At 40.4% G+C, this 22,546-nt stretch overlaps 5 protein-coding genes across 5 annotated transcripts; 2 read left to right on the top strand and 3 right to left on the bottom strand.

Annotated features, from left to right (window-relative positions):
- Nucleotides 1–2,582: 2,582 nt before the first annotated feature.
- On the bottom strand, nucleotides 2,583–3,766 carry LOC135439227 (mitochondrial uncoupling protein 4C-like). Its single transcript, XM_064697907.1, has 2 exons — nucleotides 3,053–3,766; nucleotides 2,583–2,995 (listed from the first exon to the last, which is right to left on the bottom strand). The coding sequence occupies exons 1-2, from the start codon at nucleotides 3,687–3,689 to the stop codon at nucleotides 2,640–2,642; spliced, it is 993 nt and encodes a 330-aa protein (XP_064553977.1). The 5' UTR covers nucleotides 3,690–3,766; the 3' UTR covers nucleotides 2,583–2,639.
- Ucp4C (Uncoupling protein 4C) lies at nucleotides 3,727–4,971 on the bottom strand. Its single transcript, XM_064697906.1, has one exon. The coding sequence runs from the start codon at nucleotides 4,852–4,854 to the stop codon at nucleotides 3,850–3,852; it is 1,005 nt and encodes a 334-aa protein (XP_064553976.1). The 5' UTR covers nucleotides 4,855–4,971; the 3' UTR covers nucleotides 3,727–3,849.
- On the bottom strand, nucleotides 4,870–6,848 carry LOC135439225 (mitochondrial uncoupling protein 4-like). The gene is made up of 2 exons (XM_064697905.1): nucleotides 6,039–6,848; nucleotides 4,870–5,347 (listed from the first exon to the last, which is right to left on the bottom strand). Exons 1-2 carry the CDS (start codon nucleotides 6,697–6,699, stop codon nucleotides 4,992–4,994), a joined length of 1,017 nt encoding a protein of 338 aa, XP_064553975.1. The 5' UTR covers nucleotides 6,700–6,848; the 3' UTR covers nucleotides 4,870–4,991.
- Nucleotides 6,849–10,682: 3,834 nt separating this feature from the next.
- Nucleotides 10,683–13,219, top strand: LOC135439411 (nascent polypeptide-associated complex subunit alpha, muscle-specific form). The gene is made up of 2 exons (XM_064698135.1): nucleotides 10,683–10,831; nucleotides 10,913–13,219. Exon 2 carries the CDS (start codon nucleotides 10,963–10,965, stop codon nucleotides 13,129–13,131), a length of 2,169 nt encoding a protein of 722 aa, XP_064554205.1. The 5' UTR covers nucleotides 10,683–10,831; nucleotides 10,913–10,962; the 3' UTR covers nucleotides 13,132–13,219.
- A 2,213-nt stretch (nucleotides 13,220–15,432) lies between these two features.
- psd (palisade) lies at nucleotides 15,433–17,043 on the top strand. Its single transcript, XM_064697601.1, has one exon. It carries the CDS (start codon nucleotides 15,486–15,488, stop codon nucleotides 16,983–16,985), a length of 1,500 nt encoding a protein of 499 aa, XP_064553671.1. The 5' UTR covers nucleotides 15,433–15,485; the 3' UTR covers nucleotides 16,986–17,043.
- The last annotated feature ends 5,503 nt before the right edge of the window (nucleotides 17,044–22,546 follow it).

Raw genomic sequence — 22,546 nt, 5'->3', positions numbered from 1 at the left:
TTTGGTTCATACGATAAAAATAATAAAAAACAAAAACAAAAAACAAACAAAATCTTAAACTCAACATAAGAAAAATCGTATTGGAAAGCATTTTGTAAGCAACAAGAAAAAACTAACAACGCAAAGCAACGCAGGCAAATTTTTGAAAACTTTTTTGTACAGCAGTCTAGTACATATATATATATATATACACCGATCTATAAACACACACATACACACAGACTATTTGAGATTGAGTGAGAGAGGATATTGAGAAATAGGAACAGAATATGGAAAAGAGAAAGAGAGATAAGTCGAGAGTCAGTCAAGCAGCGAACACACAGGTAATTACCAACCAATATAAATGAATATAAATATATTGATATATATTTATATATGTAAACTATTTGGAGAACCATGAAGCTCTATTTTTATGTGGCAGGGAAGATACATACACCTACAACATCTACAGTGGTAGCATTTTTTATACGAAAGACAGAACTTTGAGAAATGTGTAATATTTAAAAAGTGAAAAACAAAAAGAGAATACATTCTTTTAGCCATATTTGAAATATATGTATATGCTCATCATTGGGGAGTTAGGTAAAACAGAAGATTCCAAGACACCAACAACACGCACACATATATATTCCGTTTTCCAAACCGTCTCATCTAGCCATACATATATAAATACATACATACATATAAACGTACATACATACATATACTTGTACACTTGCGCCATTTGCTCTCTGTTTGCGCTTTTCATGTTTGTAATTTTGCTATATTCATACAAAAAACTAAAAAAACAAAAAAAAAAATCTAACGCTAAAAACGTACATACATATTTATCGATAAACGGCAATTACAATCCGAACGCTGTGCAACACTGTCCGTCTCCTGCCAGTCCGCCTGCCTGGTTTACGTGCCAGCGCGTTTAGAGGAAAATTCATTGCTTAATCTGAATTAACAACATCAAGAATTCGGCAAAATCGAATTGCCATTAACACATACATTTACATACAAGACAACCCGTCAAATGCATGCAAATAATAAACAAAACAACAGAAAATAAATAAATAAAAATTTAAACTACTTACTACAAAGCATACATAAATAAATGGCTTTTTATGTTAGTTAAACAAAAGTCTTTTTTCCAACATTTTCCCCTATCATTTTTACGTAAAGAAAGCGTCGAAAAGCAAACAAAATTCATTAAAAAAAAACGAAAACAAAAACAATGCATTAATATAAATATAAAAAAGAAATGAAAAACATATATAATACGATACTTTAATACTATTGAAATAAAAAACGGAGCAAGGCAAAAATCCTGCTCATAAAAATGGTACACAAAAGGTGTTTTTTTTCCAGTGTTGTTAAAGCTGTCGATTGCAAATCGATAGGTTAATAAACTCGGTTATCGACCTAGCGGATATTTCGCTTGGGCTAGCTACAAATTTACATGAAATACTTTTAGCTTTATAATTCATAAATTCTTTGTCTTTTAATTAAACGGGGCCTTCATGGAAAATAAGTCAACGACATATTTTTTATCTACATTTTTATGGCTGACGCAATCGCACAATTATTTCATAAATAATGTGCAAAATTTTTAATTTTTTTCTCGCAGTTGCTGTTCTTTTCAGCAAATGTCATTTTCGACATATTTCGTTTTCTTTTTATTTTGCGGGCCGCCGAAACATTGACCCAAAAATACAAATTCTTTCGCAGCGTGAAAATCTTCGCACATCTTTGGATGATGAGTTCCAACACATGTGTTTGACACTTTCGCTTTTAAATTGAGTTTCTTTTTTTTTTTTGGTGAAAATCAGCATTGGCTTTTTATCGGTTGCACAATTAATCACAGCATATTATTATTATGATGATTATTGTTGTTGTTGATAAAAACTGACTGGGTCTGGTCTTTGCGCCGTACACTCTTCCCCCTCTAACAATTTATGGCTCGTCTATGTGTGGAATACCCTTGCAAAGAGTATTACAGTTTAGTCATAGAAGTAGTCATCGTTTGAAATCTATGAAAACTTATTCGACTTCTACATAATATAGGAATAGTATATATAAATATAGGTCTGGTCTATGCGACGTACTCTTTCCCTTGCAAAGAGTATTTTAATTTAGTCATAGAAAAAGACTTGCATCCGAGTCTTAATTAAATCTGTCCACACTTAGTGTTAATTTTGTTGAATATACTCTATTTCTCCTATTCCTCTCACTTAGGGTATCAAAACTTCGGCATGCTGTCGAGTGTGTTTTATTATTATTTTCCTAGCTCTAACGGCATCATATAAATTGTTTGGCTGCGGGGCAGCTAGAAATCAGCTCACATTAATTCATTTAATAAAATATGCAAATTTCTCAAAGGCATGTGTAATTTTTTACGACTTGTGATGCCTCAATAAAAACAATGCTGTTGCTGCCGGCTGGCCTTGCATTTTTGTTTAGAATTTGAATTGGCTAATTATAAACCAGTGTTGGGCAGTAAATGAAGAAAAGATTGCCTATCGATATATACATATCAGCGCCGATAACACTCGACTATCAGCACAATTAGCACTTTATTAATTTTGTTTACGTTTATACAATTTTACAAACATTTTACCGTACATCATTTGTACCTAAATCTGGGGTATATTCATTCAGAATCCGGTCTCGCCCTGTACTCGGCGTAATTGCTCGAACGTGTACCAAAATATAATCGACAAGGGACCAAGGCGTAACCAGCAGGGCAAAAAGCCCTTATACATGGCAAAGAAGCCCTCCTGTGTAATCAGCTTGTAGTAACAGTCTAAAGCGTTCCTGTAGCGCAGGCCCTGGCCCTCGTCACTGAACGGCTGGTTCATGATGCGCGACTTGACCACATCGACTGGCGTGCTCAGTATGGTGGCCGCCAAGCCGGCGGATACTGATGCCAGGAACTGTATAATGCGCCCATCTTCCATGTCCAGCAGGGTTATAAATTGGCGCTTGCTAAGATCATAGCAGGCCGTGTCGCCTGTGCGATAAATGTGATTAAAAATGAATGCACTCGTGTGTTTTTTTATTTGCTTACCCGCTGTCATGAGCGTGGCCCGAAGACAGCTTGGCACCACGCCCTTCCACAAGCTCTTCGCACCGCCCTGGGCATAGATGGACTGCAGCGCCTGGATCACATTCCTCACGCGCTCTGGATAGCCGAGTGAGCGCTGTCTGCCCTCCATTTGCATGCGTATCTTGACTATGTCCAGCGGATTGGCAATTGCCTGGCACAGGCAGCCGGCCAGGCAGCCGCCAAGAAATCCTTGCATTATGGGCAACGCTTCCTTGCCATTTTCATCCATATAGATCAGCTGCTGGCGTGCATAGTCGTAGATAACGACACGAGGAGCATTGAACAACAGGTTTCGGATAACCATTCCTATCAGGCCACTGTAAAGACCACTTGGTCCTTCCTCACGCATCATTCCAAACAGTGTGCCGAACATGCCACGTTTGGGTATGCCAGCGGCAGCCTTCTCCGCGGCCTCGCCCTGCAAATGTAAACGTGTCTTGGTCACGTCCAGCGGGTAGGTAAAGAAGTCGGCAAAGGTAGCCACAAGGAACGTATCGATGTACTCCATCAGGAAATGGCGGGCCTGCGTGGTCTGTTCGATGGGTACCGGGCATGGTCGTCTGTTTGGGTAATCTAGATATACATCTTTAATGTTCATAACTAGAATTTGTTTACAGAAATGAAAAATACACTCATAGAAATAAAAAAAAATTTTTATTCGACAGGATAAAATGTAGATATGACTATTAAATCTGGGGCACGTTTCAAATCGCCAACCGCTGCCCTTACAAGAAACTATATTCACTGAAATTTAATATTTAAAAGCCTGTCTGTCCTTCCCATACACGTAATTGTTCGACGGACAACCAAAACAGCACCGACCAGGGTCCCAATCTCAGCCAGCAGGGTATTAGGCCCTTGTACAGATTGAGAAAACCCTCCTCTCTCAACAGTTTGGCGACACAATCCACCGAGTTCTTGTAGTATAGACCTTTGCCGTTCTCATCGATCGGCTGATTCATCATTCGAGACTTGATCACATCCGCCGGATTGCTGAGCACACTGGCCACCAGTCCGGCGACCATTGAGGAGGCGAAACGCAGTGGTATGCCCTCTTCCAAGCCAAAATATTTCTTTAACTTGCGCTTGCATAGATCATAGGCACCCACATCGCCGGCGGTCATCAGGCAGGCGCGTGTACAGCTCGGTCCGACACCTCGCCACATGCCGACCACGCCCGATCTTCTATAGATGGCAGCCAGATCGCTTACGAAGTTTGAGGTGCGCGGTTCCATGCCCATAAGGCGGCGCCTGCCCTCCATTTGCATGCGCACCTTGACAATGTCAAAGGGATTGGCCAGCGCCTGGGCAATGCAGCCGGCTGCGCTGCCGCACAGAAAAGCATGATGTATCCGGATTGACTGGGCATGCTGGGCATCTTCGTAAATGAAACGGCGCCGGAATACATCGTACAGCATAACGCGCAATGAATTGAATATGAAATTACGAACGACCATGGCCGAGAAGCCGGCATAAAGGTTTTTCGGCCCCTCCTCAACCCAAATGCCATAAAGAGTCCGGAACATATTGCGCGGCTTGCTGCCCGTCTTTTTCGCCTCCTCGCCATGCATCTGCATGCGGGTCTTGCTCACGTCCAGCGAATACATGCATGCCTCCGCAAAGTTGGCGCCAATGAATGTATTGACATACAGCTGGAACAGGTTTCTCACCGAGATTTGCTCCTGTACGTTCTCCACATTGCGTATTGCCGCCTTATCGTACAGTGGCTTTAAGTGCCAATAGTTGTTCTCATCCCTATCCATAACTTAAAATTTGCGTTTTTGTTGTCGGTTATTTTACTATCTATCTACTGAACAATACAAAATTTATATAACAACATTTTTCGATTTGATTGTGTTTGTGCTTGTAACACAAATATCAGAAACAGCTTGATTGGGCCCTAATAACCCGCATCGCCATGAAGACTACGGATCTGCTCAAAGGTTAGCCAAAATATTAACGTCCAGGGTCCCACGCGCAGCCAATACGGCAGAAAGCCCTTGTACATGGCCAGAAAGCCCTCCTGCTGCACCAGCTTCGTGAAACAGTCCATGGTGCCACTGTAGTGCAGGCCACGGCCCGTATTATCAACTGGCTGGTTCATGATACGCGACTTGACCACATCTGCGGGCGTGCTAAGCACTGCTCCCGCAAATCCTGCTATCATTGCACCCAGAAACTGTATCCATAGATTATCGGGCATGTCCAAAATGTTCATCAGTTGGCGCTTACTTAGATCATAAAAACTAACGTCGCCTGAGAAAGCAAAAAAAAAGGGAGGGGGGGGGGTGGTGTTGGTAGATAAAGCATCACAAAAATGTTCTAAACTTTCTGATAGTCGATTTCGGGGAATTATTGGCAAAATGTGTAAAACTTATTTTCAGTTTGATTTTGCTAGGAACATTATATACTTAACGCATTTTTTTGAATGAACGATATATATAATTATTTTATACAACAGCTAAGAATTATAGAGGTCCAGATTAATTTCTTAATCATCATTAACAAATCTCTATTTTATATATATATTTTTTTTATAAATTTTTTTTTTAATAAATATATATATATATATATATAAAATAATATATAAATATATATATAAAAATTGCTGTTTTATGCAAATATTTTATGGAGTTTAAGATATTTTTTATTTTATTTAAGATATCTCAATCAAAATATTTTAGTCAAAAATATATATGTATATAGGTAGATATAGATACTGTACATATAGTTGGTAATACCCTAATATAAATAATATAACAATAATTTAAATAATATAATAACATAACTAATATAAATTTTCATATAACCTCAACTTGCATTCTAAAATATTTCTGAAAACAACATAAATATGATCTGGACTTGCTCGATCCATGGACCGTAAATAGTTAAGGGCTTATGCTACGTTCCAAATCCTCAAATAAGCTCTACTCTGGGGATCACTTACCTAAGGTGACGAGGCCGGCACGCCAAGCATTTGGCACCGTGCCCTTCCACAGGGCCACAATCCCGCCCCCTTTATAGGTGGATGTGAGTGCCTGGTATACATTGTGTATTCTCGGTGGTTCACCCATTAAACGCCGTTTGCTCTCCATTTGCATTTGCACCTTGATCAGGTCGGTGGGCGAGGTTAAAAGAGTGCCGCCAGCGCCGGCGACAATGCCACAGATGGCACCACGCAAAAATGTCAGTTTCGGTTTGCCATCTTTGTCAATGATCAGAGCCTCGCGCAGCGCATCATAAATATACATTTTGAGGCCCGTATAGATCGAGTGGCGCAGCGCCATGGCCGAAAAGCCGCCATAGAGCTTATGCAGGCCCTCCTCCTTGATGATGCCCAGGGCAGTGCCAAACATGCCCCTATATTTGATATTGGAATACGTTTTGCTGGCGATCTCGCCCTGAATCTGCATGCGAGTCTTCAGCACGTCCAAGGGATAGCAGAATATTTCGGCGCAGCACGCCGACAGCACAGAGCTCGCATAGAGTTCCACAAAGGGTGTCTTCGTATTCGTGGACAGATAATACAATCCGGGACGCAGCACCTCCGCTTGCTCCACAAGCTCCGCTGGCTTTGCCGTTGTCTCTGTCTCATTGGGTATGTCCATTGAAAATTTTGAAAATATATATAGGTATATAAATCGTTAAAAATAATATGTGTACCCTAAATTTTGGTTAGCTTGGAAATTATTCCCGAACTGTGCGAATTTAACAAAATAACATTTTTTTTTATTTTGTTTGTAATATGTGCGAATGTCATTTAGATTGACAAGTTTTAGTTAAAAATATGCTTTATTTTAATCTTAGAATGCCCTTTGCCCAACATCAAATCATTCTAATTAACTGATTGAATTGTCTAAAATCCATATTGAATTATAAACAAACGCATCATCATACATCAATACAATATATGCATAATTATCTATATAATTTGTGGACTGCACAAACTGTCTGGTAATTTGAGAGTTTGTTGAACTGCAACACGCGCTTAAAAGTTGCCAAGTTCGGCTAAAATACAAATTAATGAACGTAAATATGAAGTCCTAGGAGTAATTTTTAGGCTATGCCAACTTTTAAATGCTCTGCAATTGAATTTGAACATGATAATATATTCTAATTATTAAAAAACATATTTTAGTTACACTTTTTTATGTATTTATATTCTTAAGATTTTAAGCAGAATTTTATATATTTGTTTTGATTTTAATTTCAATAAATATGTTTTATATATTAATTAATGTAGGTAATAGTTACTAATATTGAATTATTAAGTTATTTAGTTGACATTTATGGCTAGTAATATTTAATTATGTTAGCTACAATATTATTTATTTATTCCTTACAAAAATATTTGTATATTTATTCCCTACCTTATCATGTGAAGTCAATTCATATTGAACGCTCTGGTACAGGTTGGGGCAATATGGATGGTTATAAAGTTTTTTATTCAGTGCTACGAATTTCAAGTGAAAGACACTCCGATTACCAGTGCAGTACCAAAGGCTAAGCCATAAACGGAGCAAGTGAACCAAGAAGTGCTGCACGGATTGCGCAAGATTACACAGAATTCTGTGGGTGAGTCGTGGGAGTTTCATGTTCCCATCCAGAGGGGATCTAGTCTTGTACTTCTCTCTCTGACAATTGCCCCATTTCCAGCATATAAAAGCACCGCAGCCAGCTGCAACGGAAGTTAGTAAACGGAAGCAATGGTCAATTATTCACAGCATTTGAGGCTGCTTCTCGGCCTGGGCCAGGATGAGCAGCGAGAACAGCAACTAGAGGAATCCTAGAGGAGCCCTATTTGAGGCGCAAGGGCACCGTTTTTTCCCGTAGCAACAATGAGGAAGAAACTAGCATGACGTCATATCTGGCTCAAGCGCCAACTGCTGAGTCCCATAAGGCACAAGCACGTCCCCGGAAGTCTGCTTGGGGTTCTTCCCATAGGCATTTAAATAATTTCTAATGATATTAATAAATATTTCTATATTTAAATTGCAACTAACTTTAACAAACCTACTTTTGTTTTTCCCATTTGCTTAATTCTATTGCCAAAAAATTCCCATTTTGATTAAAGGCACTTGACACTGATAGAATTATTAACTGTGCCCCAGCTAGTTGGTTCATATCTATAAAAGGCCCAACAATTAAAAAGTCTGGTAAAACTTCTTTAGTTGGTATTGCCCGACCAAAAGATACCCTGTACGCCGAGCTGCTGTTACAATCATTTCAAGTTTCTTCCATTTATACAGAAGACTATTAAAACTATTATACGCTTTTAATGGGATTTTTAAAATTTCCCTTAAGCGCTGGTTTGTATTCACGTTCTTAATAGATAAATGTATTATATGTATTTACTTTGGAGCTATATAAAATATATGTTCATATGTAGCCTGCGTTCGCGCTAATGGCGGCGATGCTTTTGATCCCGTTACTTTGGATGCGCATCAAGAGGAGAGCGAGAGCGAGAGTGAATGGTGTGAGCGCAGATTTGAGCCTAGACGAATTAGCGTAGGCGCGAGCTTAATGAGATAAATTAGTTTGTGCGCGTCTGCCCTGTTGATCGGCCGTAGCCTGTCGCGTGTGTTGTTGTGTGTGTGTGTGTTTTTATTTTAATAAAGTAAAATTATCTACATTCCTCTCGTAAGACGAAAATCGCGCGTGCTGTGTGTGTTAAACTTCAATTTGTCAATTAACCACCTTTTCTCCAGCTGTGATGGTATGTACCTTCGCATATTTAACCATCTTTAAAATATAAAAACATACATACAAACATACATGGTTAACATTTTTTGCCACTGAGCTTTTTCACGCATATCAAAATGGCGCGATTTACATGCACTTGATTTTATTTGCTTGCAAATATTGAAGAATGGAGAGATGAAGGGAGAGCGTAAAAGAGACAGTTATCTGAAGCGATTCTCGAACAAGTAAAAGTGTTCTAGTGAAGAGTGCCCGACTGGTAGATAGCCTGTAACCATCTCTTCTCTGGCTCTAGGTTGATTCGACTGTTGATACTGGTCAAGAAAAGCTTTAATTCTGCTTGTTACATACAATTTGTACAAAACGTTTATACACTTTATAAGCCAGTCACAATGGGTATAAATGGTAGAAAAAACATGGGCGATAAGGTAGATATGGCAAATTAAAGAGAACGAAGAAGTTGATGACGATGACATTGCACGCTAGAGCTACCGCGCCCAAAACTGCGTGTTGTGAGGGGGAAAGGTGGTAGGGCGGCTGTGGGGTGGTTGTATAAACTGCTTATTGAAAATAATGATGATTAGGATGTGTTCGTGTGTGCATGTGTTTGTGTGTCGTGTGCTAGTGTGTGCCAACACATGTTGTGCTGCCGTGCAACGACAACGCAGGCTACCCCCAAAAGCCGGCACGACCTCAATATGGGTGCGGTTGCCAGCCAGCTAGGGGAGTTGGCCATATAGCCAGCCACTTTGTCTATGCCGCCACCGACTCACTCGCCAAATAAGTAAATGAGTGAGTAAGTGGCGCTGTCAGTCAGCCTGAAACAACAACAACCTAGCCGAGCACGCGCCCATACATCTTACACCTATAAATTATGCGAAACTGCCTCTTCCTGCTGCCTTCCTCTCTCTCTCGTTCTTTCTGTCTCTCTTCCCCCATCCCAGTCGATTTGAAGTGTGTTTAGCACTTTTGTTAAATGAAAGCGACGTTTGTTGGTTGCGCAGGGGGGGGGGGGGCGACAGGCCCAGCCAAGGGGGAACTGGGTAATTTAAAATTCCCTACACACGCACGAATTATATGCCTCAGTAATTGCTGGCAGAGGTTTTACTTACTTCGGCTGCTGTGTCAGGTCAGCTTTTGTTATACTGTTATATTGTTATACACTGCCACGAAATCCAATACGCTTTGACCAACTGACCAATTTATCAAACAACTTTAACTAATGCTCAACAGTATTACATATACATATACATCTACAGGTATACATATATACATGGTATATTGCCATATACATTAAAAGGTTGTGTTGACTGGACGGTAATTTGAGAGTTTGTTGAACTGCAGCACGCGAAATTGAAGTCCGCTAAAAAGTTGCTCCGATCAGCTGAAAATAAAAATTATATGTTCAGAGTTTAATGAAAGAGCGAAAATACGTTGTAGGGATTTATAGATTATGCCAACGTCTGAATGTTCTTCAATCGAAATTAAATTATATTAAGTAAATTATTAAAAATATTATAAAAGTACTGCGTTTATTGCAGGCATAGAATTTGAAAAGATTTTGAAATTTTAAGATTTTAAACCGAACTTTTTTTTACCCAAATTGGTTTTCTTGATATATAAAGGTGTTTTTTATGGTAACGTTTGGGGTTTCTTTATTATTGTGCTGAAGAGCATAATATTAATATTTGATCATCATTTAATTATGTTCATAAGGAACTTTTCGGGAATTATATACTTCACGGATCTATTATTATACTATTAAATTGGATCATCCAAAAATATTTTTTTTTTAAATAAAGTTCGAGTTGACACTCGAAATGGGTATGCCCCACCTTATGAAGTGTAGTCAATTCATATTGAACCCTCTGGTACAGGTTGGGGCAATATGGATGGTTATAAAGGTTTTTATTCAGTGCTACGAATTTCAAGTGAAAGACACTCCGATTACCAGTGCAGTACCAAAGGCTAAGCCATAAACGGAGCAAGTGAACCAAGAAGTGCTGCACGGATTGCGCAAGATTACACAGAATTCTGTGGGTGAGTCGTGGGAGTTTCATGTTCCCATCCAGAGGGGATCTAGTCTTGTACTTCTCTCTCTGACGATTGCCCCATTTCCAGCATATAAAAGCACCGCAGCCAGCAGCAACGGAAGTTAGTAAACGGAAGCAATGGTCAATTATTCACAGCATTTGAGGCTGCTGCTGCTGCTGTGCCCGCTGGCACTCGGCCTGGCCCAGGAGGAGCAGCATGAGCAGCAGCTGCAGGCGCTGCATCGCAACAAGCGCACGTTGACCACAATTTGTGTGGAGATCAAACCGAGTGGACCCCAGGAAGAGCCATATTTTATGTGCAAGGGCACTGATTTCTCACGTGGCGGCGGACAAGCTCAGCCGGCAGCAGAAGAGCAGCAGCAACCCATCCAAAATTATCCACAACCAGAGGCACAGCCGATGCCCATAAATGCTCAGTATGCTCAGACGCCGTTTCCATCGTTTCCCAGCTTTGGCGCTGGGTTTTTTCCGATCATGTCCAACTATGAAGAAGCAGCGCCCAAGGCCACGCCAACGTCGTCATATCAGAATCAGTCGCCAGCCGGTGAATCCCACGCCGCCGCACACTATGGATCCGCTCCTGCTGCCTTTGCACCTGGGCCTGCTCCGCAATCATATGGCGTGCCAGCAGTTTCTTACTCAGCTGCAGGCGGCACAGCAGCAGCTGCACGCGGAACTGCAGCAGGCTCAGGCCCAGCGACCACGTCCAATTCATATGCTGCTGCAGCGCCTACGAAATCGCCGCCAGCTGCACAAGCAGCGCCTCAACCTAAATCGCAGCCTGCGAGCAGCCAAGCGAGCAATGGCAATCCCTATGATTCGTTAGTGGGCAGTCAACGTTATCGTACCGCCATGGATCAGGATGTGATGAACGTACCCGATGTGGGCTTTCGGCAAGAGGAGTTCAATTTGCAGTACAGACTACCCGAGCCCATGGTGGGTGCTGCTCCGCCCATGATGTGGATGCCATTGGCGCAGACACAGCTGCAGCATCCGACAGCAGCAGCTCAGCTGCCACCGTATTACGATGATCCGGTGATGCGCACCTTCTATGCCAGCCTGGAGCCCAATGAGCCACAAGTGGCTCAGGCGGCCCCCATGCAGCAGGCAGCTCCCATGGAGCCGCTAGTAGCTCAAGTAGCGCCACCGTCCCGACCAGCTTCTGGCTATATGCCAATGTATGGACAAACAGCACCAGCTGCTGCAGCAGCACCGGAACCAACTTTCCCACCTCCGCCGCAAAGTCAGCCCGCAGTGCAGCCCGCTTACGATGCCAATCCGAAGTCCAGTTCGGCTCAGGGCTACGCTCAAGGCTCACCTGTGGATGGCAATGCCTGCAACTCTTGTACGCGTCCCTGCTCGACGCCTTTGGAGTCCACTTCAAACTTCAATACACCCGCCCATTGTCCAAGCTTTCAACCCGTAATTATAGCAATGCCCTGCTATGGACAGCAACAGCCCACGCATTACTTGGGTGTGCCTGGCTCAGGGGCATCGTCGCCGCCAGCGCTGGCTCGTGAGTCCATGGTGGGCAGTTCATTTGGAGGACCATTTAGCTTGGCAGCACAAATGGGTTCACCCTTTGGCAATCATTTTGGCATGGCATCGCCTCAGGTGGGATCGGCCTTTGGCATGGGACCGCAGGCTGGCTCCGCTTATGGCATGTCAGCTCCTCAGCTTGGCTCAAACTTTGGCATGGCTCCACAAGTGGGTGCTCCGTTTGGCTTGGCACCGGTACTGAATCCCTTCGGACCCTTCGGCAATCTCAATCCATTTAATCCATTTAATAGAGTACTGGGCGCTGCCGCACCAACGACCCAACATCCCAGGATGCGTCTGTTTGGTGCACCCGAGCAGAGCACAACAGCCACATTTCAGGCAGCTCCACAATATCAACAAGCGCCGCCTAAGACTTTTACCCTGAACTTCTCCAGCAGCACATTGGCACCAGTTTCCAAAGTCAGCTCGGAACCAGCTGCGGCAGTCGTTGGCACCGCCCGTGATCCGGAAGAAGGCCAAAAGGAAGACGACGACGATGACCAAGATGATGACGAGGATGGATCACACGAAGTCACTGATGCGCCGCACTCGGCTGGTACAACTGAAGACGTTGCTTCTACTCTAGATGCCGAAGTCTCCAAATCTCTGGAGTCCAAGGAACTGACGGTCGAGCAACTACTCAAAAAGGGGGAGGATAAACTGAAAACCGAAAACAAGCGCAAACGACACAATTCACGCAACAGCAACAATAATTCCCAAAAGCGCAAATATCTGCAGCGCTTGTAGATCTTAACTAAATAAGTTTTTGCTCTATGAAAGAACTAACTATCAATAAAACCAATTAGTTGTTTACTACAAAAAGAAAACTGTGCATTTTCGGAACTCGAATGGGCAAAATAACCGCTCGGTCCTGTTCTTATTTCATATATTGATCAATTTCAGAAACTTTTTTAAATATTTGCTTTCAATTGGACGATTGTGTTTTTGCTGCTCTGTGAAACCTTAATCTTTATGATATTGAAATGTGCCTATTGATTTTCTTTGATTTTACGTTCTGATGTTAGTTAGGTTATGTCATCAGTGTTATCTATATAGTAGTTGGATGGAACATTAGAGATGCGGAGGGTATTCCAATATCTTTATCCGACAGTTAAAGAGACATTTGATATTTATGTTTTATATGACTTGATATAATATGTAAATGCTTCGCCTAAAATGCCTCTAGAATATCAAGCTAACTTTGTTTTCAAACAATTGTTGAGCTATATAGATTTAAAGCGACCCTCAACTATGCCTTAATGGCAAATAAGAAAATATATTTTAAATTTGCTGCAGTCTGTTGGTTTATAGTGTTTAATACAGAGATTTATCCAATTAGCAGGGCATTTAATTTATTCAGTCTGTACGAATCATATAGTTTTTTCTTACCTTGTACTCCTTCAAATTGTGTAAATAGGGTATATTGGCTTCGTGCATGTGTATGCAACAGACAGCGGAAAGCGTTTCCATGAGATTTATGCATATTTTATGGGCATGAAAAGTAGAGGGGATTTTTTCTATTGAAAAACTTTTACTCCGAGTTTGAAGTTCCTAGACCAGATAGTCGTCTCTTATATTAGACTGTCTCTATTCTATCAGAGAATATCCTAGCTGGGGACATCTTTTATATTAGACTGTCTCCCTGTCAGAGATTATTCGAGCTTGTGGCTTCAAATTAGTAGTCAAATCCGTCCCATTGCGCTGAATTAATGAAAAACAATGTTCAGTCGGGGTTCTCTTTTCAGTAGCCACCTCTTGTATTCTTCAATCAGCTACAGGGTATTTTCTAGTTGGGCAATTGCTCGTTTCTTTGCGCTCAATTGGACTCTGCCAACCTCATGGCATATTTGACGCCCAGTTTATTAGCGATGAATAAGCCAATGGCTACTTAAGGAAGTATTTTATATAAATACTTGTGTACATATTTATTATGCAGTTTCTTTATGTATTTCATTTTACACATTTTCTCTGATGTACTTCCGTTGGGCCTTGCGCATTTATATTTTGTTTCCCACTGGCGCACACGTCTTTATGGCAGCTACGCTTCACGGATCAAACAGGAACCTATTTACTCGATACGTACAGCTCGCTTTGGCTCAGCTCTTCGCTGCAATCTGCTGATTGTTCATGTTGGGCACGTAACACAATTTAAATAAATAAAAACAAAACTGAAGATAAATAACATAAAGCAATTTAGGCTTAGAGTCAATGTACTCGGCCAATTGTCCAAGCTCTCTGATTGAGTAAGCGCTGACCAGAATGGGCACAGCTGTTGCGATTGGATTTCTATTAACCGGGTTAGAACTCTCGCTTGTGAAATCCAAGACAAAGCCAAAGCTACTTCATATGTCGCTCAACAAAATAATTAAAGAATTGCCGTCCAAGGTAGAAACTGTTATGCCCTTTGATCGGTATAAGATTTATTCAATTTCCTTTTTTTGACGATTTCTTTTATAGTATTTATTAATTAATATTAATGGGCTTCATAATGATAATAATCATTATCTTATTAATATAATTAATATATATTTTTTTATTGGCTATTCTTTAAAAAAAAGTGGCTAAAATTAAAACTTTTAAATAATTTTTGGAATTTATTTTTGTGCAAATTTTAAGTATTTAAAAATCTCAAAAACTGAATATTTTGACTATCAAAAGGTTCCGGGATCATAATTCTAATTATATTATATATGTATTTTAAATCTAGTTGAGCCCTAAAATCAGATTAGGGACCATAAATGGATTGGCTTAGTTAGAAAGCCTGATTTTTGGGGATGTTCTGGAAGCATGCCTACCTTTCCATCTTCCGAACAACTTATGTTGCTTTGAATTATGACAAATGTGCTAGTAGGTTAAAATTATCCTGGACTACTTTTATTGACCCTGAGCAAAGCATATTCAGACCTCAGTTGGCCTACTTCCGTGCGTGTCGAACATTGTGGCCAAATGACAGTGCATTTAACTGGCAGGGTATTTAAGTGCAAGGCTTGCACTTTTTTAGGCAACTTTGGACAGTGATTGCTCGATGCAATTGGAGCTCGTCGAATAGTTGCAATTGAGTATTCGCGACGCGAGGTTAAAGTTACAAACGTCAACGCAAAATGCACAATTCCTGGAGCTGCTTGGTGGCGGCATTACTTTGCGGCTGCATCGTTTGGCAGGCTGGATGCACGCAGGCGCTGCAGCATGATGGCGTGGTGGGCATGTCCAATAGCATTGCATCACCTGGACAGCCATCGTATTATCTTATGGCCGATGCCGGTTCGACGGTGGGTCCCAATGATGAGCTCAAGCGCACAAATCGTTCGCTCATGAAGTGGTGGGAGGATTTGTTTGGGCCAAACAATTGCTGCAACAACAACAACAATTTGCTCAACAACAATAACAACAATTTGCTTAACAACAACAACAATTTGCTTAACAACTACAACAATTGGCCTTACAACAATAACCTGGCGCCAGCTTTTCCACCCATCAACAACAATAACTGCAATGGATTGCAACTGCAGACTTTGGATCCCTTCAAGCAAATGAAACTGTTCAAGAAGCTGCCCGATCTGTGGGGCAATAACTGTGCAGGCCCGTGCGCTGGCCAGTGCGGTGGTGGTGTTCAGCAGCTGCCGCAGCCGGGCAACGACTATGCGGCACCACCAAATCCAGGCTATGGCGATGACGGCTATGCACCACCGGAGCCACAACCAGCCGTGCCAGCGGCTCCAGTCGACTACAATCCGGCACCGGCGCCGCCTAGCAGCGGCTATGAGACACCTGATCCCAGCTACGACGGTCCCGGCGATGGTGATGCCGGCTATGTGGCACCAGCTGCACCACCACCGCCAGCTGAAGACTATGAGGCGCCAGCGCCTGCACCGCCTGCCGAAAGCTATGAAACACCAGACCCGCCCGCACCCACCTATGATACTGTTCCGGCATCCGCGCCCGAGAGCTACAGCAAAGTGGAGGAATATGCGCAGCCGGCCAAAAGCTATGGTGGTGCACAGCCACCGCAAATTGTCTATCAGCCCATCATTTATCTGTCAGCTGCGCCCGCCGTAAGGGATGAGCTGGAGACCAAGCTGAAGCAGCAGGAACAAAGCTATGAGACCCAGACTGAGGCACCAGCACCGCCACCAACGCCAGCACCGCCGACTTATGAGCCACCAGCTCCGGCACCAGCACCAATTGAACTGCCTACATATGCCGCGCCCCCAGCGACAGCCCCAGCTGCACCTTGTAATGCGCCCGCTTGTGCGGGTTATTTGCCCCTTTTGGGCGTGCCCTTCTACAGCTTTCCCACGGCTCAAGCACCAGCCCCGGCACCAGTCTATGCAGCACCACCGGCTCCGCAACCAGCGCCGGTCTATGCGGCACCACCAGCCCAGGCACCCCAGCCAGCGCCGTTCTATGCAGCACCACAGGCACCGCAACCAGCGCCGGTCTATGCAGCACCACCAGCCGCACCACCAGCGCCAACATATGCCTCATCCTCTTGCCAGACACCCATTAGATTGTCTTTAATCGATCAACCCTATCGCGTGGCCCCCGAACTCTTCCAGGAGTATAACTATCGCTTGGCCTTGGCCGAACTGAATAGATTATAGTAGATGGAAATCCAATGACCTTTAAGACTAAACTGTAAATAAAATCTATCTAATTTGGGCTGTCAGCTTTTTAATTGCTAAGGGATAACTACTCTATCTAATGGAATATCTAAAGATATTCAAGATAAAAGAAACTTCATATCGAAACTACATGTTCTAAATGAACTTTGTGTTAGCTTTATCTTAACATGGTTTAATTATAATGCTGTAAGTCATGTGAGAAGCTAAAAGCTTGGGTAAAGAATCTGGATAGTACATTCGAATAGGGGTATGATATTATTTAGATTTTGCTTTTAAATTAGAAGCATATCAAAACTAGAAATTGATGGGTTTGGCTTGCATTTTTTTAAAGACAATGTGCAACGCTTAAAATGATCCATATCCACTTCATTTAGGTAAATATTACGATTAGGAATATATTCTTGATTATTATCAACCGCCGAGTCAATATTGTCATGCCCGACGGTCTATTTTTTCGCAATCTTAAAGCCTTAATGAACTTTTGTATAGGTCTGTCTATTTGTTGTAGACAGTACATATGCCGGAACCGGCTGTTTCGGACTATTATAGCATATATATCGCATAGGAATGATCGGTCGTAAATTAAGTTGCGTGAAACAGTTCCGGCAATAATCAGACTTCCAGTTTCTCTACGTATGTGCAAAACTTTATCAACATTAGAGAATTTATATTATATAGCTGCCATAAGAATAATCGACCGAACATTAAGTTATTGTATTAAAGACTTTTTTATTTTTTAAGATATCTTAACTTAATTTTGCGTTCTTTCATGCTCCTTAGCAACATCGGACTACTATATCATGTAGCTCTGTATAAGGAATCGGTTCAAGATTAGTTGCATTAGATTTTGCAGATATATTGCCCAAACCAGCTGTTATGAGCTTTCCAAATCTCTTTATAATTCGTTGGCCAGGGTATTTAATCTTCGGCTTGCCGTAGATACCCGTTCCTTCTTGCTACAACTCTATAAACATGTTTGCTCAATATAATCTTTGGTTTTATCTGGCAAAAGCAACTTTATAATCGTAAGGCAAGCCGTTTATCCTTTCCTTCGTTGAATATATAAATGTGTAATCCTTACCCTATTCGATTGGGCATATTGATTCTACTCAGAGTCTCGCCCATTTGTACAGTTGTGTGCTATGATTTCCGTTGTTCAAACAGTAGCTGCTTATCGGCAGGGGTAAATACATTTTGTCTGAGCTGTCAAGGTCCCGGATCCCCATCAACATCATCGGCTCGCTTTTATCGCATATGTGTGCAATGCCGCGGCAGAACACTCTGCCTCTTCCTGTTATTATATCTTTCCATTTATACATATTCACATCTATATATATAGATTTATATGTATGCACACGATGACGTCGGCAAGAATTCGAGATACATATAATCGGCTCAGTCAGTCAGTTGGTCGTTCGTTGGCTGGTCTCCGTTTTCATTTCGTTTTCAAATTCAAATTCCATAACAAATTGCACAAGATAAACAAAGTCTGCCTACTCTATGCGGGCCTATCGGGGCTATGAAATGCGATAACACTTACCCCTCACCCCGCCGGGTATACCAGTACCCGGGCCGTTGACCATGACCGTGACCAAGTGAAAGTTGCCTGCAGTTGGCAACCGGAGCCGGAGGGAGGCCTGCACTCAGCTGGTCATCATCATCAGCTCTTTGTTCAACATTGTCTCACTTTGCATGTGGCACGCACTTCTTCTTAGACTCCGCCTCCTCGTACTCTAAGACTGGGTCTGGGGCTCTTGGTCGGGGCGTTGATCGCCTGTTGATGGCCCATGCCTCATATACGTCTGTGCAGAGCGTGACGTAGTTTACATAATCTAATCGCCTGTTGAGTGAGCGGAAAATATGGTTAGCAAATTAGTGGTTGCTCTGAAGTGAAGATCTGCTGATCTTTCAGTTGAATCGTTGCGTAACAAACACATGAACACGCTTCAGACGGAGCTATCTGAAACGATAAGTGTCTCTGTCAAAGATCAAGTGAGATTTGCTGAGGGCGGAACTGTGGTTTTCCTCTTCACTTTGATTGCAACGTGCGATGTCAGCACTGATCAAACGATATCAAGAGTATCGATTCAATTGTGTTTTATTAAAAGAGTAGAAGAGTTATAAACAGGCAGAAGAATGCCTCCTTCTTCGTCCCCACAAAATGCTCATGTATATATTCTTGGTCAGCATTAATAGAAAAGACGATTTATTCATGTCTCCCCATCAGGCTGATCTTCTGTCTGTCCGTGTGCATAAACGCGACGAACTTAGGAACTGTACGAGCTAGAGAATTGACATTTCTTAACATAAGTCCTTGGCAGAGAACAAGTTTATTTGAAATAATCAATAGCTCGCCCAGTCTCCACGATACCAAAAAAAATCGATTTTCATATGAGGTTTTTTTTTCAGCATATCTACAAGTTAATAATATCCACAGACATCAAATTTAGGATGAAAATTTGAGTATTAATAATAATAAAGCTTGTTTCCGTAGGTAACGCCTTGGGCTTTGGTATTTACATGCTTTTTTGTGTGGTATTTAATCCCTCAAATTTTCATAAAGATCGAACAATTAACACTGAAGTTAATCAAGAATGCATTGCCCAGACATAGTGTAGGACCAAAAGTGTTCAGGGTATTTCCTAGTTGTGCACTCCCGACCGTGGCACACTTCGGGTTTATTCCCTTTTATCAAAGGTAGTAGATATTGACTTATCTTATTGTAAGTTCTCATTGTCAATTGTGATTGACGTTCGCGGGGAAATCAATCTAAATAGCGTCAGCTATTAAGATTGTCTACACTACAAATTATTCATATCAGCAAATTTGCTGCCTGAAAAGTCAGTTACACCATTATTCATACTAAACAATAAGCTCTCCAAAAGTCTATTTACAATAACAGTTATTGCTAATTGACAATCAATCAATCATTCGTCCATAATCGAAAGTTGTCCAGATGAAAGAATTCATTGCACTGACTGTTGTCTAAATATGTATTTATATACTTATGCGTAAAATTAATTGAACTCTTTAATAACAGTATTATAATAATAATTATATTAATTGCTCGCAAAGCTTAAATAAACAACCGATCATAGCTGAATTCAACTTGATTGATATGTTCCCAAATTTCTGACTACTTACTTTACTTGAATTTAAAATCTTGGTATTCAATTTGTTAAGATTATCAATTTAAAATTGCTATTTTTTATAATAATATTCAATTTATATTCTAGTAATAATATTTTTTATATAATAATCTATATCTATATTATTTTTAACAATTATTTACAGTAAGGTATCTTTTATTAGGCTTCGTAAAGTAGCTATTTAAGCTTTGTTGGTTTGAACGAAATCAAGATTTTTTCCATATTTTATTATGAAGAAAGCATTAACAGACGTTTCATATATTATTCATATTTGTATGTATGCAGGGCCCAATATAAATATTAGACATATTTATAAATATGAACCAATGCCAAATGACTTTCGTGGTTAGTGATTTATATGTGGAGAAAATAATATCAAGAAATATTTACTATAATCTTGATAATTTAGGACAGAAATAAACTTACATGTAAACGGACAGAAATTCATGTTAAATTTATGTATTTAATATAAATTATTGTATTATTTTATAGATATACAGAAATAGATAAAAAAAAATAAAAAGAGATTCTTTATGAAAAAAAATGTTCTCGTGATCTATAAGATTATTAATTTAAATCGACTATCAAATAGTAATTGATATTAATTAGATTGCAATTAGTTGGCTCAGAGACAGGATCGTACGATACACATAGACATCGCACTGGCTAAGTTTCATATTAAGTTATTAAGCGATCCACACATTCACTCAAGACAAGAACAGTTCAAAGAGCAACAATTGAAAGTCAGCCCAAACAAGCGTCAGACGCTTCCCAGCGATACTTACGATCACAGAAGATCGCACATGATCGCCTTTGGAGAAGACCAAAAAAAAAAAAAACTACCCCACACAGATTTTCTGAGAAGCCGCCGTCTCTTGAGCGTAATTGAGTGAGTGAAGCATAAGAACGATCCTAAAAATTGAACAGCATATAAACAACGACTGTGGCACAACATGTGTGCTGCTCCCTCCAAAATGTAAGGGGCTGATCGATGATGCCGCCGCCGCCGCCGCCGCCGCTGCTGCTGCTGGGCACTTGCAATCCAACCGCATGCGGGGCCTCAAAAATAGCGCCAATGTCGCCGCCAACGCTGATGCCAAATGAAGCGATCTGTATGCCCTAATGCAGGCTATTTGCGCTTCATCATAATGTTTGCCAATAACTAGTTGTCAGATTTGTAGTCTAGATCAGTAAAGATCAGTTAAACTAATTGAAATAATGCAGTGCTCAAAGGATGCGCTGTCTAAGTGATCCCCTCATTTAGAGGTAGCGGCTGGTGAAGTTGCTGGTTCGAATCCCAGGCTAGTGTATAAATGTGATGGTGTATTAGCCGTAGGCCATAGTAGTTAGTGTCTTTAAAATAAGTTAAACATAATAAAATCAATTTTTAATAGTAATAATAGTTATTATAATCATAATACGTAATTATATGATTTGTAATAATATTGATAGTAAATATAATAATAATGATAATAAAAGGTAATAATATTAATAGTAATATTAATAATAATAACAATAATAATGATAATGATAGTAATAATAATAATAATAATAATAATAATAATATTATTAATAATAATATTAATACTAATGATAATAATTATACTAGTAATAAACATGATAATAATAAAACGAATAATGATACTAATTTTAGTACTAATAATAATAATAATGTTAATAATAATACGAATGATAATAATAATTGTAATAATAATAATAATACTAATAATAATAACGAAGCTGAAAATAACAACACTAAAAATAATAATAGTAATAATATTTATAGCATGCTAATAATAGTAATAATAACATTAATAATAAGTTTAAAATAGTAATAGTAATGACAATAATAATTATAGTTAATCTGCTTCAAAGAGTATTCGATTTTCGACTTGAAAAAAATGTGCTGTTTTGCTGTGTTTTCGAGGCGTTAGACTAGAAGGGAGCCGATGCTAAGTCCGTGTGCCGCTACATACATATTCATATATATATCTATATATATATACATATATATATTTAAATATAAATGTATGTGATTGTGTATAAGTATTTGTGGAGTGAGTGTATATCGGTGTGTGGTGTGTGTTTAATCGCAGTGGTTGCTGCCACTGGTGCGGGGGGCATTTCTAGCCGCAGTGCATGTATTTTCATGAAATGTTGTGGAAATTCACATTTGTTTTCACAGTTTCGAAAATTTATATATAATTCTGGTATTTATGTAGCCGCTTTGGCTGTACGTAATAAATTTTCAAAACTCATCCGAAAATGTGGGTCGTTGGCACTTGCATTTCAGTTTTGAGTCATTTTAAATCATCAGATTCTATACACACACATATATATAAATACGTATGTATATGATATGAATTTCATGCGTGGGAGGCGCGCAAAGAA

Source organism: Drosophila montana, unplaced genomic scaffold (genome assembly GCF_035044405.1).
Source record: "Drosophila montana isolate Dmon_TW-CO22-7 unplaced genomic scaffold, ASM3504440v1 contig_402_1, whole genome shotgun sequence".
Taxonomy (NCBI): Eukaryota; Metazoa; Arthropoda; class Insecta; order Diptera; family Drosophilidae; genus Drosophila; species Drosophila montana.
The sequence above is the reverse complement of the archived record's forward strand: the minus strand, read 5'-3'. Positions and strand labels throughout refer to the sequence as shown.